The sequence below is a fragment of the Ranitomeya imitator genome, chromosome 2 (assembly GCF_032444005.1).
Source record: "Ranitomeya imitator isolate aRanImi1 chromosome 2, aRanImi1.pri, whole genome shotgun sequence".
In the NCBI taxonomy this organism is placed as follows: domain Eukaryota; kingdom Metazoa; phylum Chordata; class Amphibia; order Anura; family Dendrobatidae; genus Ranitomeya; species Ranitomeya imitator.
This window is the reverse complement of record NC_091283.1, coordinates 629,198,058-629,218,003: the sequence shown is the minus strand read 5'-3', so window position 1 is coordinate 629,218,003 and position 19,946 is coordinate 629,198,058. Positions and strand designations below refer to the sequence as shown.

General features: G+C 45.1%; 1 protein-coding gene across 1 annotated transcript in view; it reads right to left on the bottom strand.

Annotated features, from left to right (window-relative positions):
* LOC138666760 (zinc finger protein 850-like) overlaps positions 1–19,946 on the bottom strand; it is a 145,042-nt gene that overhangs the window by 96,062 nt on the left and 29,034 nt on the right. The window contains exon 7 of the mRNA XM_069754935.1: positions 16,428–17,940. Within this exon, the coding sequence (XP_069611036.1) occupies positions 16,428–17,940 (1,513 nt within the window). The remainder of the gene's footprint in view (positions 1–16,427; positions 17,941–19,946) is intronic.

The following is a 19,946-nucleotide window of genomic DNA, read 5'->3' as shown; positions in this document are numbered from 1 at the left end:
GTCTTAACCTTAGGCTGCGCTGGCTTCTCCCCTCTTTTGCTCTGTTATTGGTAAGTGGCTGACCACCACTGTTGCTGTGCGCCGCGCCTGGTTATGTGCGCCATTCTTTCTGTGTCTCAGTGATTGATAGGCTGCTGTACACACACATAGCAGCCCTGCCCTGCCTCAGGCTTTGTTTAATTATGCACCTGTGCCTCAGCCTGTCTCACTCTTCATCTGTGGTACTGGATGGGCAGTGTGGAGGTTGGATCCGAAATGTCTGTCTGGACCTGGTCAACCTTTATCCTCGCTTGCCTACTCTGGCGCCATGGGGGTGACTCAGTAATGCTCCAGGTACAGCATGTTTTTAATGTGGTCTTGCTTTTAGTTCATTTAGGAGGCCTTTATGGCACAGCGAATATAAAAAACGTAGTGTAGGACTGCCCCAATATGAGATTGCCGTGAAGAGGCGGGGTGGCTCAAAGAATTGATCAATTGTTTGCTAAATGTCTCATTTTGAAAATACAGTTAGAAATTAATATGTGCATTTGCACTTTATGTATTGCGTCTTAACCTTAGGCTGCGCTGGCTTCTCCCCTCTTTTGCTCTGTTATTGGTAAGTGGCTGACCACCACTGTTGCTGTGCGCCGCGCCTGGTTATGTGCGCCATTCTTTCTGTGTCTCAGTGATTGATAGGCTGCTGTACACACACATAGCAGCCCTGCCCTGCCTCAGGCTTTGTTTAATTATGCACCTGTGCCTCAGCCTGTCTCACTCTTCATCTGTGGTACTGGATGGGCAGTGTGGAGGTTGGATCCGAAATGTCTGTCTGGACCTGGTCAACCTTTATCCTCGCTTGCCTACTCTGGCGCCATGGGGGTGACTCAGTAATGCTCCAGGTACAGCATGTTTTTAATGTGGTCTTGCTTTTAGTTCATTTAGGAGGCCTTTATGGCACAGCGAATATAAAAAACGTAGTGTAGGACTGCCCCAATATGAGATTGCCGTGAAGAGGCGGGGTGGCTCAAAGAATTGATCAATTGTTTGCTAAATGTCTCATTTTGAAAATACAGTTAGAAATTAATATGTGCATTTGCACTTTATGTATTGCGTCTTAACCTTAGGCTGCGCTGGCTTCTCCCCTCTTTAACCCGATGTTTACCCTGGTTACCAGTGAAGACATCGCTGAATTGGCGTCACACACGCCGATTCAGCGATGTCAGCGGGAGATCCAGCGACTAAATAAAGTTTCAAACGATCTGCTACGACGTACGATTCTCAGCGGGGTCCCTGATCGCAGTAGCGTGTCAGACACAGCGATATCGTAAGGATATCGTTGGAACGTCACGGATCGTGCCGTCCTAGCGATCAAAGTGCCACTGTGTGACGGTACCCTAACTCTGCTGCCTGATAAATCCACCTCTCCACTCTGCCAATCCCTACACTGGCTTCCAATTCCCCAGAGAATCCAGTGAATTACTAACAACAACTTAAAAGGCTGTCCACAATCTGTCTCCTCCATAAATATCCCATCAGTGACTCAACACATCCAATTGTTTCTCACAATTGAAATCTACAGATGCAAACTAAAAACTTATCTCTTCAGGAAAGCCTGCAAGCTGCAATAACCCATTTGCCAACTCACTACCACTGGAATGGTACCAGCCCCAACCTACTATCTCATTCCCCATTATCCTGTTGATTTTTAAATCCCATGAGGGCAGAGTCCTCTTCCCCTCTGTACCAATCTGTCACTGTTAGAATGTTCACTATATTTTGAAGCTATGCCTTACACACATGGACAAAATTGTAAGTGCCTTTCTGTTAAAGTGAGAAAACCCCACACTGGTCACAGACATATCTTGAAACTGACAAAAGTAATTTTCAATTTAGATTTACTGAATATTAACTAATATAAATCATACATTGCTTTGTAATTTTGGTTCAACAGAAAAAAAACCCAAAGAATGAAACTGGCCTGGTCAAAAACGAAGGTTCCCGTAGCTTAATATTGTGTTGCACAACCTTTTGAGACAGTCACTGCAAACAATTTCCATAACTCTCAATGCGACTTCTGCACGGGCCAACAGGTATTTTGGCCCACTCCTCACGAGTGCTCCAGTTGTCTCAGGTGTGAAGGGTATCTTCTCCAGAGGGCATGTTTCAGCTCCTTCCACAGCTGTTTAATATGGTTTAGATCAGGGATAATAGAAGGCCATATTAGAATAGGCCAATGATTTGCTCTTAGCCAATCTTGGATTTGGTTTTTAGAGTGTGTTTTGGGACATTATTCTGTTGGACGATGAATGACCTGTAATTCAGACCAAGCTTTCTGACACTGGGCAGCACATTTAACTCCAGAATGTCTTGATAGTCTAGAGATTTCATTATAACTTGCACAGAATCAAGACACCCTGTGTCAGATGCGGCAAAACAAAAACATTGCCAAGCATCCTCCATCTGTCACAGTAGGTACAATGTCTTTTCTTTGTATGCTTCAATTTTGAGTTTGTGAACATAAAGCTGATGTGACTTTACAAAAAGCTCCAGTTCTGTCTCATGTGTCTAAAGGACATTCTCCCAGAAGCTTTGTGGCTAGTCAATATGCATTTTGGCACATTTCAATTTCACATTTTAATGATTTGATTTTAACACTGGTTTCCTCTTCTGTGATCTTCCATGAAGTCCTAGTCCTCCTAAGGCAGCGAGGGATGGTGAAATCTGACACTGATGTACCTTGTGTCATGATTCCACTACTCATTGTATCCTATGTATACTATAAATGACAGTTCTGCCACTCTATGGGATCCAGGGCTTGCTGAGCTGTCAGGAATGGGAGTGAGTGACAGCTCAAGCGCATAATGTGAGGCGGAGGTTTGAGTATTGTGAAAGATCAGCCATCTGGGTGTATGTGGATCTCCTCCAGGTGTCATCCCTTCTGGGTGATTACAGAGTTCTTTCTAATCTCGTGAGACAACATAAGGGTGCTAACAATTATCTCCATGTGTGTATTATATCTATGTAAACAATCTTCACATGTACAACACTTTGGAATTAATGATGCTTTAAAAATAATTATTCCTGCATCTGTATTTTATGTCCATGTGGCATCCGTACTTATACATCAACATTACTGATGAGCGAATGTGCTCAGATGGATAACTTCTTATCCGAACATGTTCGGGTGTCATCAGAATATCTCACGCCGTGCTCGTTTATTATGTTCGAGTCCCTGAGGCTGCATGATTCATGGCTGTTACACAGCCTCAACACATGTGGGGATTCCCTAACAGGCAATTCCTGCATGTGTTTAGGCTGTATTGAGCTGCCTATCAGTGGTTTGGTAACAGAGCTCATGAATACGGAGGACTACATGGCAGCAGGTTTACTTGTCCTCTAATGATAGTCTCCTACCGATAAAACTAAAACAGGGATTTTATCAAAACTGGGCCTGGTAGTGTGTGTGTGTGTGTGTGTGTGTGTGTGTGTGTGTGTGTGTGTGTGTGTGTGTGTGTGTGTGTGGGGGGGGGGGGGCTACTCTATTTTATGTATATTGTAACATTTGGGACCACTTTCCTGAAAGATAAAGACCCCTTTAATGTAATGTGTACAGGAAGCACCAGAGGGCATGCTGTATTTCCAGTAAGTGCACAGTTGAAGCATCCTATATACAGTGACACTACAGGGGGCATCAGAGGGCATGCTGTATATGCAGTGAGGGGACATCCTACATACAAAGTGAATGTAGAAGACATCAGACGACATTCTGTATATACAGTGGGTGCACAGTTGGGACATCCTACATACAGGGAGACTGCACTGGTGGGCATCAGAGGGCATGTTGTATGTATAGTAGGTGCTCAGCGGAGATATCAAAGGGCATGCTGCATATATGCATATACAGGTGTCCAAAATAGATATTAGAGGGCATTTTGTATATGCAGTAGGTGTACAATGTGCACATCCTATATACAGGGAGACTTCAGGGGGCATCAGCGGGCATACCGTATATACAGTAGGTGCACAGTGGAAACATCCTATAAAGAGGGAAACTGCAGGCGCCATTAGTGGGCATTCTGTATATACAGTAGGAGCACAGTGGGAGCATCAGTGGGCATGCTGTATATACAGTAGATGCACAGAAGGAGCATCAGTGGGAATTCTGTATATACGGTAGGTGCACACTAGGAGCATCAGTGGGCATTCTGTATATACAGTAGGTGCACACTAGGAGCTTCAGTGGGCATTCTGTATATATAGTAGGTGCACACTAGAAGCATCAGTGGGCATTCTGTATATATAGTAGGTGCACACTAGAAGCATCAGTGGGCATGCTGTATATACAGTAGATGCACAGAAGGAGCATCAGTGGGCATGCTGTATATACAGTAGGTGCACACTAGAAGCATCAGTGGGCATTCTGTATATACAGTAGGTGCACACTAGAAGCATCAGTGGGAATTCTGTATATACAGTAGGTGCACACTAGAAGCATCAGTGGGAATTCTGTATATACAGTAGGTGCACACTAGGAGCATCAGTGGGCATGCTGTATATACAGTAGATGCACAGAAGGAGCATCAGTGGGCATGCTGTATATACAGTAGGTGCACAGAAGGAGCATCAGTGGGAATTCTGTATATACAGTAGGTGCACACTAGAAGCATCAGTGGGCATTCTGTATATATAGTAGGTGCACAGTGGGACTATAACATATACAGTGGATGCACAGAGGGAGCATCCTATATACAGGGAGGCTTCAGGGAGTATCAGTAGCATGCTGTATATACAGCAGGTGCCCAGTGGGAACATCCTATATACAGGGAGACTTCAGGGGGCATTCTATATATACACACACATTTTATATATACATTATATATACGGTATAAATAATAAGTGCCCAGTGGGGACATCAGCAGACATGCTGCATGTACAGTAGATGAACAGTGGGTAACATACTATATACAGGGAGACTGCAGGGAGCATGCTGTATATACAGTAGTTGCTCTGCGGGTACAGCAGAGAGATGTATGATGCCAGCTGATGGCTGACACATGGCAGGATTACATTAAGTCTTACGTACGCACAGCAGCCGATTATCTTTTCACCACACTCAGCCACTTTTCCTTTGCCCCGGAAACGTTTCATCTCCAATCTCCACTTCCGGTTATTCCAAGCTATTTTCGCTTACGTCACTCGCTGTGCACGCTATTGGCTGCGTCATGGAAACCCCGAGTGCTTGTGTTCTGAGGCGGCGGGCGTTCAGAGGGTTCTGAGGAGGCGGGCGTTCTGAGGCGGCGGGCGTTCAGAGGGTTCTGAGGAGGCGGGCGTTCAGAGGGTTCTGAGGAGGCAGGTGTTCTGAGGAGGCGGGCGTTCTGAGGCGGCGGGCGTTCAGAGGGTTCTGAGGAGGCAGGTGTTCTGAGGAGGCGGGCGTTCTGAGGCGGCGGGCGTTCAGAGGGTTCTGAGGCGGCGGGCGTTCAGAGGGTTCTGAGGCGGCGGGCGTTCAGAGGGTTCTGAGGCGGCGGGCGTTCAGAGGGTTCTGAGGAGGCGGGCGTTCTGAGGCGGCGGGCGTTCAGAGGGTTTTGGGGCGGCGGGTGTTCTGAGGCGGCGGGCGTTCAGAGGGTTCTGAGGAGGCGGGCATTGTGCTGTGGTTGCTTCCTCTGTGTTGTATACCACGAGGCTAGACGCGGAGCAGGAGCGCGGCCTGTCAGGTATCACGTGTGCGGCCAGCGTGCTCAGCACAGGCTCACCATGGAACTGGTGTGGGGACTGGCACCCGAGGTGCAGGGCGCCGAGCTACAAGACACAAAGCCATATGTGCCAGCTGTGTGATTCTGCGTGTAACGAGTCTGCTTCTGTCCTATACAGCTACGGAGGCTATGGTAAATTGCCAGTAACCGTAGCAAACATTGCAGAACTGTTGAGACAGTTTAAGGCAACCTGCCATCAGTTTTTTTTATTGTTTGATCAATTCCCACACCTTCCTCATCGCCTGTGCTGCAGTCCATAATTTTCTATCGTCTCCCCCTGTATACCCCCAAAATACCTTTTATATTGCCCCCTACCAGTATGTTAATCCAGACAGTCCAATGGCCTGAGGCAGCTGTCTTTCGTCTCCTCTAGCTTTGATTGATGGGAATGTTTATAGCAAAATGAAAGCTTCCGCCTGCACAGTAGAATCGCTGGGTCGCACAGGTGCCCTTTGCTATGCCCTACTGGGGGTTGGGCATAAAACAACTGCATGTGCAGAGACACGTCATTTTGGGGTCCTATGTTCCGAAACGAGCATGGGAGAGCAAAGTGTACCTGCACCAGCCAGCAATGATACTGCACAGGCATAAGATTTCGGTTCCTGCATTATCCACACCAAAAAGAGGAAAATGAGACCGTCTGGCCATCTGAGACCGCAAGCTGACGCACCCTTGGGTTATGCAGCAGGACAATGATCCAAAACACACCAGCAAGTCCACTTCTGAATGGCTTAAGAAAAACAAAATTAAGACTTTGGAGTGGCCTAGTCAAAGTCCTGCCTTAATCTGATTGAGATGCTGTGGCATGACCTTAAAAAGGCGGTTCATGTTCGGAAACCCTCCAATGTAACTGAATTACAACAATTCTTACAAAGATGAATAGGCCAAAATTCCTCCAGAGCGTTGTAAAAGACTCTTTGCCAGTTATCACAAACGCTTTATTGCAGTTGTTGCTGCTAAGGGTGGCCCAACCAGTTATTGGGTTTAGGGGCAATACCTTTTTCATACAGAGCCCTGAAGGTTTTGATTTTTTTCCCTTAATAAAGACCTTCATTTAAAAACTGCATTTTCTGTTACTTGTGTTATTTTTGTTTAATATTTGCATTTGTTTTGTGATCTGAAACATTTAAGTGTGACAAACGTGCAAAAGAACAGGAAATCAGGAAGGAGACAAACACTTTTTCACACCACTGCATATGCATATTGGCAAGTTTATAGTAACTGACCTTTACTGGTTTGCTGTCACTATCTGAAAAGTTTATTGTTTTATAGCTTTCCCTACCTCCCTATTTTTATTGTTAAGCTGTGACATCCTATCCAGATTCAGCTACTCCATTCCCTGCCTCTGCTTTCATATAGGCTATCTACTATATAATTGTCTAAGGGTCACTTCCGTCTGTCTTTCTGTCACAGATATTCATTGGTCGCGGCCTCTGTCTGTCATGGAATCCAAGTCGCTGATTGGTCGTGGCAAAACACCCACGACCAATTAGCGACGGGCACAGTCCAGAAGAAAATGGTCGCTCCTTCCTCCCCGCAGTCACTACCCGGCGCCCGCATACTCCCCTCCAGTCACCGCTCACATAGGGTTAATGCCGGCGGTAATGGACCGCGTTATGCCGCAGGTAACTCACTCTGTTACCGCCGCTATTAACCCTGTGTGACCAAGTTTTTACTATTGATGCTGCCTATGCAGCGTCAATAGTAAAAAGATCTGTTAAAAATAAAATAGCATATACTCACCCTCCGGTGCCTTTCCCGCTCTTCACGACGTTCCGTGCGAAGGATGGTATGCGACAAGGACCTTCCATGTCATCACGGTCATGTGAACGTGAAGTCATCACAGGTCCTGCGCAAGAAGGACCTTCCATAACGTCACGGTCATGTGACCGTGATGTCATCACAGGTCCTGCGCGAGAAGGATCTTCCATAACATCTCGGTCGTGATCGCGACGTCATCACAGGTCCTGCGCGCCTACGCGAGAAGGATCCGCCATGACGTCACGGTCATGTGACCGTGACGTCATCACACCCTAGGACTGGAAGCTGGCGACAGAACTACAAGGGGCCCTCCGATCCGAAGGTGAGTATATGTTTATTTTTTAACCTGTGACATACGTGGCTGGACAATATACTATGTGGCTCTGTGCTGTATACTACGTCACTGGGCAATATACTACGTAACGACAATATACTACGTGGCTGGGCAATATGCTCTATGCTGTATACTACGTGGCTGGCCAATATATTACGTGGCTGGCCAATATACTACGAGGACATGCATATTCTAGAATACCCGATGCGTTAGAATCGGGCCAACATCTAGTCTGCTATATAATTGTCTAAGGGTCACTTCCGTCTTTCTGTCACGGATATTCATTTGTCGCGGCCTCTGTCTGTCATGGAAATCCAAGTCGCTGATTGGTAGTGGCAAAACACCCACGACCAATCAGTGGCGGGCACAGTCCAGCGGCAACATGGCCTCTCCTTCATCCCCACAGTAAGTGCCCGCTCCATACTTCCCTCCAGTCAGCGCTCACACAGGGTTAATGGCAGCGCTAACGGACCGCGGGGTAAAGCAGTCCATTAACGCTGCTAATTACCCTGTGTGACCAACTTTTTACTATTGATGCGGCCTATGCAGCATCAATAGTAAAAAGATCTGTTAAAAATAATAAGATAAAAGAAATCGTTATATACTCACCGTCCGTCGGCCCCCGGATCAGGAACAGGCCTTTCCCGCTCCTCGCGACGCCCCGGTGACCGCTCCATGCATTGCAATCTCGCGAGATGATGACGTACCGGTCTCGCGAGACTGGTACGTCATCATCTCGCGAGACCGCAATGCACTCTGGAGACCGGAGCGCGCGTGAAGCGTCTGTAACTGCTTCGCTTGGATCCGGGGGACAACGGAGGGTGAGTATATAACTATTTTTTATTTTAATTCTTTTTTTTTAACAGGGATATGATGCCCACATTGCTATATACTACGTGGGCTGTGCAATATATTACATGGGCTGTTCAATATACTACGTGGGCTGGGCAATGTACAGTCATGGCCAAAAATTTTTAGAATGACTCCAAAATTATATTTTCACATGATCTGCTGCCCTCTGGTTTTTATTAGTGTTTGTCTGATGTTTATATCACATACAGAAATATAATTGCAATCATTATGAGTACCAATAGGTTATATTGACAGTTAGAATGAGTTAATGCAGCAAGTCAATATTTGCAGTGTTGACCCTTCTTCTTCAAGACCTCTGCAATTCTCCCTGGCATGCTCTCAATCAACTTCTGGACCAAATCCTGACCAATAGCAGTCCATTCTTGCATAATCAATGCTTGCATTTTGCCAGAATTTGTTGGTTTTTGTTTGTCCACCCGTCTCTTGATGATTGACCACAAGTTCTCAATGGAATTAAGATCTGGGGAGTTTCCAGGCCATGGACCCAAAATCTCTGTTTTGTTCCATGAGCCTTTTAGTTATCACCTTTGCTTTATGGCAAGATGCTCCATCATGCTGGAAAAGGCATTGTTGGGCGCCAAACTGCTCTTGGACGGTTGGGAGAAGTTGCTCTTGGGGGACATTCTGGTACCATTCTTTATTCATGGCTGTGTTTTTAGGCAAGACTGAGTGAGCCGATTCCCTTGGCTGAGAAGCAACCCCACACATGAATGGTTTCAGGATGCTTTACAGTTGGCATGAGACAAGACTGGTGGGAGCGCTCACCTCTTCTCCGAATAAGCTGTTTTCCAGATGTCCGAAACAGTCGAAAAGGGGATTCATCAGAGAAAATGACTTTGCCCTAGTCCTCAGCAGTCCACTCCCTGTACCTTTTGCAGAATATCAGTCGGTCCCTGATGTTTTTTTCTGGAGAGAAGTGGCTTCTTTGCTGCCCTCCTTGAAACCAGGCCTTGCTCAAAGAGTCTCCGCCTCACAGTGCGTGCAGAAGCACTCACACCAGCCTGCTGCCATTCCTGAGCAAGCTCGGCACTGCTGGTAGTCCGATCCCGCAGCTAAAACAGTTTTAAGATATGGTCCTGGCGCTTGCTGGTCTTTCTTGGGCGCCCTGGAGCCTTTTTGACAACAATGGAAGCTCTCTCCTTGAAGTTCTTGATGATGCAATAGATTGTTGACTGACGTGCAATCTTTGTAGCTGCGATACTCTTCCCTGTAAAGGTACCATCACACTAGACGATATCGCTAGCGATCCGTGACGTTGCAGCGTCCTCGCTAGCGATATCGTCCAGTGTGACATGCAGCAGCGATCAGGCCCCTGCTGTGATGTCGCTGGTCGGGGAAGAAAGGCCAGAACTTTATTTCGTTGCTGGCTCTCCCGCTGACATCGCTGAATCGGCGTGTGTGACACCGATTCAGCGATGTCTTCGCTGGTAACCAGGGTAAACATCGGGTTACTAAGCGCAGGGCCGCGCTTAGTAACCCGATGTTTACCCTGGTTACCATCGTTAAAGTAAAAAAACAAACACTACATACTTACCTACCGCTGTCTGTCCTCGGCGCTCTGCTTCTCTGCTCTGGCTGTGAGCGCCGGGCAGCCGGAAAGCACAGCGGTGACGTCACCGCTCTGCTTTCCGGCCGCTGTGCTCACAGCCAGAGCAGAGAAGCACAGCGCCGAGGACAGACAGCGGTAGGTAAGTATGTAGCGTTTGTTTTTTTACTTTAACGATGGTAAGCAGGGTAAACATCGGGTTACTAAGCGCGGCCCTGCGCCTAGTAACCTGATGTTTACCCTGGTTACCGGCATCATTGGTCGCTGGAGAGCTGTCTGTGTGACAGCTCTCCAGCGACCAAACAGCGACGCTGCAGCGATCCGGATCGTTGTCGGAATCGCTGCAGCGTCGCTTAGTGTGACGGTACCTTTAGGCCATTTCTGTGCAGTGCAATGATGGCTGCACGTGTTTCTTTAGAGATAACCATGGTTAACTGAAGAGAAACAATGATACCAAGCACCAGCCTCCTTTTAAAATGTCCAGTGATGTCATTCTTACTTAATCATGACTGATTGATCGCCAGCCCTGTCCTCATCAACACCCACACCTGTGTTAATGGATCAATCACTAAAACGATGTTAGCTGTTCCTTTTAAGGCAGGACTGCAATGATGTTGAAATGTGTTTTGGGGGTTAAAGTTCATTTTCTGGGCAAATATTGACTTTGCAAGTACAGTAATTGCTGTTAAGCTGATCACTCTGACATTCAGGAGTATATGCAAATTGCCATTAGAAAAAATGAAGCAGTAGACCTTGGAAAAATTAATATTTGTCTCATTCTCAAAATTTTTGTCCATGACTGTACTGTGCGGTCTGGGCAATATACTACGCGGGCTGGGCAATATACTGCGCGGGCTGTGCTATGTACTACGCGGGCTGTGCTATATACTACGTGGCCTGTGTTATACACTACGTAGCCTACACTACGTGCGTGGTACTGCGCAGGCTGTGCAATATACTAATACGTGGCTGTGCTATATACTACGTGGCTGTGCAATATACACCGTGGGCTGTGCTATATACTCCGTGGACTATGCTATATACTCCGTGGGCTGTGCTATAAACGTGGTTGTGCTATATACTACGTGGCTGTGCAATATACTACATGGCTGTGATATTTACTACGTGGGCTGTTATATACTATGCGGCTGTGCTATATAGTACGTGGCCGGCCGCGAACAATCAGCGACAGGCGCAGTCCGGACGCGAATTGGCGTGGGATTTGAACCACGCTTCGCTAATTGGTCGCGGCCGGCCGAATCCTGTGTATTCAATGTATTATTCTAAAATCTTCATAAATAAACTACATACATATTCTAGAATACCCGATGCGTTAGAATCGGGCTACCATCTAGTGATAGTATACACGACTAAGAGAAAAGAAGCACTACTGAATGATTTGCACACTAAGAATCAAATATAATAGTGTGGGAAAACTTTATTGGCATACAATATACAAAAAGATAAAACACAAGTAAAAACCAAGTGGGTCCAAAATTAGGTACCACGCATATCACCGTATCTGATACGGCTTCGTCAGGGGATCCCCACTCGTGCCCTTGCTCTCCTGGTTCAGCCTCCCTTTGGTCCCTATTCTAGATAGATGGATGCATCTCCTGGACACCCTTGGTGCACGCTATTCCAGGTTTTCCCATCTACCTTATGGGCTGCACCTTTCGGTTTCCAGCAGCCCTTCCACAACATTAGCCCCTCGCCTTGGGCTGCTTTTGGTAACTTTGCTCAGGGTGTTTTGATCCAGCCTGTGCTGCTTTGTCAGTGTGGACCTGATGCTAACCTTAGCAGGAATTCATTTCTCTAGGCTTTCTGACTGATGACCTATTACAGTTTAGTTTGGGCCCTCAATATCCATACTTTGGGTGATTGGGATTTTTCACTTATCTTACACCCTGTATAGACACCGTGGTGTGTCGGGTGTTTAAGGATTAATACAGATATTATTTATGGACATTATATCCTACATGATTATTTACATATGTCTGTGTACTTCCATTGTTGCATGTGGAGCAGGACTTGAGTGGTTGGACCCACTTGGTTTTTAATTACCGTATATACTCGTGTATAAGTTGACCCGAGTATAAGCCAAGGCACCTAATTTTGCCTTGAAAAACTGCGAAAACCTATTGACTTGAGTATCAGCTGGGTATGCATTGTCCCCTAATCCCTATTCAGGGGTGCATGGCTCCCCATCCCTGTCCTTGTATGCATGGCTCCTCATCCCCGTCCTTGTATGCATGGTTCCTCATCCCCATCCTTGTCTGCATGGCTCCTTATTCCCATCCTCGTATGTATTGCTCCTTATTCCCATCCTTGTTTGCATGGCTCCTTAGTCCCATCCTTTATGTATGGTCCCCATGAGAAAAGCATTACAAAGAAAAATCCTACTTACCTTCCCTGTGCGTCCTCGCAGCATCTCGTTCCGGTGCCAGCAGCTCCTGCGGTCGGGCGATCATGTGTCCCCACTCATTAAGGTAATGAATATTCACCTCTCTCCATGCCTATGGGTGTGGAGAGAGGTCTTGTCTCCTTGTGCATGTTTTGAACAGGTGACATGTGCCCAGAAAAGCTGTTGGTGGATTTGCAATCCACCCACGACTATTAACCCGTTAAATGCCGCTGTCAAACTCTGACAGTGGCATTTAATGCGCGCTTCCGGCCATGTTTTTAAAAATATAATTTTAAAAAATATATATATAAAAGTTCAAATCACCCCCCTTTTGCCCCATTCAAAATAAAACAATAAAAAAATCAAACATATTTGTTATCGTCGCGTTCAGAATCGCCCGATCTATCAATAAAAAAATTAACCTGATCGCTAAATGGCGTAACAAGAAAAAAGTAAATACACCAGAATTACGTTTTTTTTTGGTCACCAAAATATTGCATTAAAATGCAATAACGGGAGCTCAAAAAATTGTATCCGCACCAAAATGGAATAAAAAATGTCAGCTTGGCCCGCAAAACATAAGCCCTCACCAAAGATCAAGAAAAATGGAGACGCTACAGGTTTTGTTAACAAACTTTGGAATTTTTTTTCACCACATAAAAAAAGAACCTAGACATATTTGATGTCTATGAACTCGTAATGACCTGGAAAATCATAATGGCAGGTCAGTTTTAGCATTTGGTGAACATGGTAAAAAAAAAAAAAAAAGTTGTGGAATTGCACTTTTTTTTTGCAATTTCACAGCACTTGGAAATTTTTTTCCCATTTTAGAGTACACAATATGGTAAAACCAATTATGTAATTCAAAAGTAAAACTTGTCCCGCAAAAAACAAGCCCTCACATGGCCATATTGATGGAAAAATACAAAAGTTATGGCTGTGGGAAGAAGGGGAGCAAAAAACATGCAAAAACGAAAAGGGGTCCGTCTTGAAGGGGTTAAAGTGGATCGGGCAAAGCAGAAAACCAAATTTAGCTTCAAGAAGCAAAGAAAAAGATGCAGACAGTACAGATCACCAATCTGGACATCAGTAATATTGGAATGATGTTATATTGCTGGATGACTTTGAAGATTTAGTTTGTTTTTTTCAGCTATCTCAGTAAGTTATATTGAAATTAGTTGGAGTGGCAGTAGTTATGCACAATCCTTAGAGGGGAGTGTCACGATTCCCCTGACCGCTGTCACCAATTGGTCAGGATTCACACCGTGACCGTCACCCCTGCGTCACGGGTTGGGGTGACTTTAGGCCAACAGACGGCTATCACATGTGCAGGGGGGCTTATCTTAGTTATCCCTCCACTGCTAACAATGTGATGAAAAAACCACACACAAGGCTATTGACCTCTTAGTTTACAGCAGGGGCTTATTCTAGGTATCCCACTGCTTTCTATATACCACAAACTGCAGGGATTTATGTATATCCCGCTTACAGTTCCACTTAACACTTGCAGCTCTCTGGCGCCCCCTTACTCTCAGGTCAGATTAGGTACTGCACCCTGGGTAATTAGTCGCCAGAAAGGCTGCCTGCTATGTACTGGCTATTGGGCACGCTGCAGCGACGCGATAACTACTCCCACTCAGGCAGGAACAATAATTATTAACGCCGCAGCCGCTACAACATAACCCAAAAGCCTGCACACGGTATCGCCGCCACCAGCTTCGATTAAACGGGTCCAAAGCTAACCCAACACAACAGTAACAGTAGCGTATTTTCCCTTCAAGAGACTTAGGGTACGGTTTAGAACAGGAGAACGGACTAATATATAATATTATATCCCATTTAAATTAATTAGGCAGTGCTTTATCAAAAATATTTTATAAAGAAGTTACAAATGAGACAATTGCAAATATGTACATGGGTAATTATAACATAAAGGGAATAAAAGAGAAAAAAAAAACAACACTTACATGTTCAAAGCATGACAGGCAACCAGGCTAGTGGAGTTTTTCCCATACGTCCCAGCTCATTGGGACGTGAGCAGGGCTCTTCCAGGACAGGACAAGAAATCCAGCAGCAAGTGACTCCTCAGAGCCTGCCAGACACTTAAACATTAAGGCTGTGACATCACAGAAAGGCTGGCTTATCCAGACCCTCCTCTCTCTACATTCTGCCTAAACTTTAAACTATTCTCTCTAGTTTCTATAACTTCACTACAAAACATGTCAGCGTCCTAAAAAGCTCATCATTCATCTCAGATTAACGTGAGCATTCTAATGAGATCAAATATGTCCTAACTGGGATACATATTTACAGAGAAATCCCTACTTCTTTAGCAGATGGAGTTAGAAGCCCAAGTTTCAAGGGATGGGTACCTACACCGAGTGGGAATACGAATATATATTTTCGTGTTCTTACCGTAAACATGGTGCATAATATCGTACCAAAACCAAACAAAGGATCTTTCATGAATTTTGGAGCCACTTTACCAGTTCTGACTAGTGAAGGTGGGAGGGGTGAGGGACTTTCCTCTGAGCCTGGAATTTACGACCCCAGGGCAATAATACCCCCTTCTAGCATACAGTCCGTAGCCCAGAGAGAAACAAGTAGAGTCAGCTAGTGAAGGGGGGGTTTAGCCCACCTCATGAGCTGACGAGCAACTAAACTTATGTGATATTTCATACCATATCGTGACAGGGAGCAACATGCAATCAAAACCCCCCGTACTTGTGATAGGTGGGGGGAGCCTTTTCAACTATTCTGAATAATAGACAATTGAATGATATAGGGAGATAATTACTTAACCAAGAAGATGGTCCGTTCCAAGATCCAATGTAGAGCTAAGTAAGCATTAGTTCTCATGTCCAAGCATGAATCATTACATTTTTTACAATTAAGAATTTTGCAACAAAGGCCGAATTCACATCTGTGAATGACAGTTCGAGCGCATACCATGATGTCCAGACTGGCCACAGGTCTTCTGACCCAAACTCAGCCTCACATATACCTATAAGACTTTGGAGTTTAGGTCAGGAGAACCATGGCTGGTTCAGTCATCACAGTCTGTACTTGGACCGTGTTTCAGGAACATCTGAACTTGGACTAAAACATCTTCAGCGAGACTGGGCGGTCATGCAACCACAAGCATGTTTGATACTCATACTTACGGCCACATTCCGACTAGTGAATTGACCGACTAGTGAATTGAGCGAGACAGCCACCGTCTTGTATTGAGTGAGGCTGCACAGTTTAATCAGAATGTGGCCAAGAGAATCCTAACAGGAAGACATGCAATGTGCGTGGTGTGAGTATTACAAGTCTGCAGTCACAAAGAGTGTCTGCAGAGTTAAGCCTAACCTGGACTACTCCTTCAAAAGTTCATAACCTACCAATTCCATAAAAAAAAATTACTTCAAACATCATTGACCACACCAAAATGAAAATGTTAAAATAAATCCACATAAAACATAATTCATCTATTGCTTTGTAGGTTTATATTTTTGGCCTTCCTCTCTAGCTGTGTTACATTGTAAGTAAATATAATACAACGTATACTAAAGCACCAGTCAGGTCTACAATTCCATGTTCAGTGTGCTAACCATATACACATATAAAAATGAACATCAAAGTTATTTATATTGTAAGTTTTTTTTTAAACATAAAAATTACATAACCAAACATCATCAATGGTCTATTCAAAAATGTTTTTTTTAAATATATTACAAAATGTAAATATATTACAGAAAAAAAAGAGAACAACTGAAACTACATTACAAGAGATCTCAAGACTCTGCACTGGTGAATGTTTCAGGAAAAAACACTGGATCTTCACTTTCGTCATCCATTGTGTTGTCTAGAAATGGTTTTTCCTCTATCTGAATTGTATGATGTTCATCCAGACCAGGTTCCTGGGTAAAACATTTATCAAATTCTGAACATCTTAATGTCCTCTCCCCTGTGTGACCTTTTAGATGTGCTATGAGACCTACTTTCTGAGTAAATCCTTTCCCACATTCCGAACATGAGAATGGTTTTTCCCCTGTGTGAATTCTCTGATGTCTAATAAGATAAGATTTCTGGCTAAAATAATTACCACAATCTTGACATGAAAACGGCTTCTCTCCTGTGTGAATTTTCTGGTGTTGAGCTAAACTTGATTTCTTAGTAAAACATTTCCCACATTCCAAACAAGAAAATGGCTTCTCACCTGTATGTATTCTTTGGTGATCACTAAGATCCGATTTTTGGGTAAAACTTTTTCCACATAGTGAACATGAAAACGGCCTCTCACCTGTGTGAATTTTCTGATGTTGAACAAGAACAGATTTTCGGGTGAAACATTTCCCACATTCTGAACATGTAAACAGCTTCTCCCCTGTATGAGTTCTCTCATGTTTAACTAAATCAGATTTTTTTGTAAAAGTTGTCCCACATTTTGAACAAGAAAATTGCCTTCCTTCTGTATGTAAACTCTGATGTTTAACAAGAATTGATTTCTTGGTAAAACATTTGCCACAAAATGAACATGGAAATGGCCTTTCCCCAGTGTGACTTCTCTCATGTGTAATAAGATTTGACTTATTGGCAAAGCATCTCCCACATTCTAAACACGAAAAAGGCTTCTCCCCTGTGTGAAACCTCTCATGTTTAGCAAGATCTGATTTCTTGTAGAAGCACTTCCCACAATCCAAACATAAAAACGGCTTCTCTCCTGTGTGAATTTTCTGGTGCTCAATAAGACTTGATTTGATGGTAAAACATTTTCCACATTCGGAACATGAAAATGGTTTCTCACCTGTGTGAATCCTCCGATGTTGAACTAGAACTGATTTCTGAGTAAAACATTTCCCACATTCTGAACATGGAAAAGGCCTGACTCCTGTGTGAATTCTCTGATGATGGACAAGATATGACTTTCGGGTAAAAAACTTCCCACACAATGAACATGAAAACTTCCTCAAGCCTTTTGGGATCATCATATGGTTACAAACACCACCATTCTGGGTAGTACATTTAATACATTCAAAAGATGAAGGTTTATTAGTGTCTTTGTGTGTCCTCTTATGATTAACAAGATAGACTTCCTGAGTGAAACATTTCCCACACTCTGAACAAAAAAATAATTCACAGTCTGTATGTTCTGCATTTCTATCCAATATATGAGGAGAAAGTTGATCTTGGCAAGAAGCATTAGATGACAGATTGTTGCTGTGATATCCTGGATACATATTTTGTGTAAGAGAGTTTTCTACCAATTCGTAATCTGGAAATTGAAGGTTACCTTTGCTGTAGCCATCTGTTGACAATTAGAAAAAAAATATTTTTATTGTTTCAGATATTTATATCTGTATTTATTGGGTATTTCAAAACATTCATCTATAAAAAAAAGACCATTTATAACAAAACAACAACAAAAACGCCAGTTTTAAGCCTTCATGACAAAGTGATTTTTTTTCTATCATTTGAAGAGCTATAACTTTTTTTGATACCATTTTGGCATACATAATGTATAAAAAAACAACTATATTTTGTTGAGAAATTGAAAATGAATGTCACGCACGCGCCCAGACTGGTTGGCGCGGGCATACGGGGGTGTGGCCCCACTGGACCACAGACCAAACTTCCCTGGAAGGGGCGTAACTAAGTAGCTTTCTAGGTGTTCGCTGGAGCCTCTGATGGTGAGGTCAGACTTGTACAATAGGAAGCTACCAGGTGCCACTCCAGGGTGATGTCTGGCTGTGGCTGCTGATCCCACTAAGGAACGGAGCGGGCACGGCTGGCACGGCTGGGACACAGGCAGGCAGACGGGTACAACAGACACTGGCGGGCAGGCGGACACGACTGGCTCTCTGGTAGGCAGGCAGGTACGGCTGGAACATAGGAAGAACCGGTAGGGACCGGTCTGCAGGCAGGTATGTGAAACAGGTAGGAACCTGTTCAGACAAGAGGACTAAGTAACAAGTAGAGAAAGACTGCAAGAGCGGATGCAGAGCGAAAGCACAAGAGCTAGAACCAAGAACAGAAACGCAGGAGGCTGAGTACGAGTAGAAGGTGGAGCAAAAAGAAGAGAAGGAGAAGGCAGAGCCGCAAGAGGCGGAGCCAAGAGCGGAGACGCTGGAGGCGGAGCCAAGATGCTGGAGGCGGAGCCAAGAGCGGAGACGCTGGAGGCGGAGCCAAGAGCGGAGACGCTGGAGGCGGAGCCAAGAGCGGAGACGCTGGAGGCGGAGCCAAGAGCGGAGACGCTGGAGGCGGAGCCAAGAGCGGAGACGCTGGAGGCGGAGCCAAGAGCGGAGACGCTGGAGGCGGAGCCAAGAGCGGAGACGCTGGAGGCGGAGTCAAGTGCGGAGACGCTGGAGGCGGAGCCAGATAGAACCGCAAAGAGCGGAGCCAGATAGAACCGCAAAGAGCGGAGCCACAGAGCAAAGCCAGAGAAGTGCGAAGCAAGGTCTGAGTGCAAAGCTGAGAGCAAAACCACAGAGTGTAAAGCAAGGTCAGAGTGCAGAGCAAAGTTACAGAGAGCAGAGCTGAGGGAAAAGCTGAGAGACACAGAAGCACAGGTTGTGGTAGAACTGAGCAAAGAGAAGCAGAGCCACAGACAGTGGCGAACAGAGCAAAAAAGGCAAACCAAGACAGATATAAACAGACAGTGGAATAGGACTAGACTAAGACAGAGTCAGGAACGAGACAAGACACAGAGACATAGACACAAGCCAGGGTATGATGCACCTCTGGGTGGCAGACATAGGCCAGGGTACGAAGCCTAGCTGGGTGGCTACACAGGACACAGACCAGGGTACAACGCTCCCCTGGGTGGCAGACAAGAGAGAGTAACCGAGACAGGACCTGGCACCTCAGCAGCTAAGAACTGACTGAGGGAGTAAGTTGCACAGGCCCAGACCACAGGGTGGAGCTGCACTATATACAGGAGGCCTCTTGGTAATTGGTCAGGAACTGATTAGACAGATGCACCTGATTCCTATAAGAACCAGAGAGTTCAGGCGCCGGCCCCTATACACATAGCCATGAGGCATGCACAGAGCAGAGACACAGAACATGGAGCTGGCATGAAACAGAAACCACATCATGGCCTGGAGCAGTGGGTAAGATAGTGTGAGAGATGTGAGGCCATGCTGTGATGCCAGCAGAGTTGTTACAATGAAATCAGGTAATTTTAAGGTTAGTTTTCACAATGTTCCCTGTAAGGGATAAATGACATGAACCTTATTTTGTTGGTTAGTGCACTTATGGTAGTGCCAAATTTCTGCAGTCTTTAAAGTTTTACTACATTTAACCCCTTCAGGA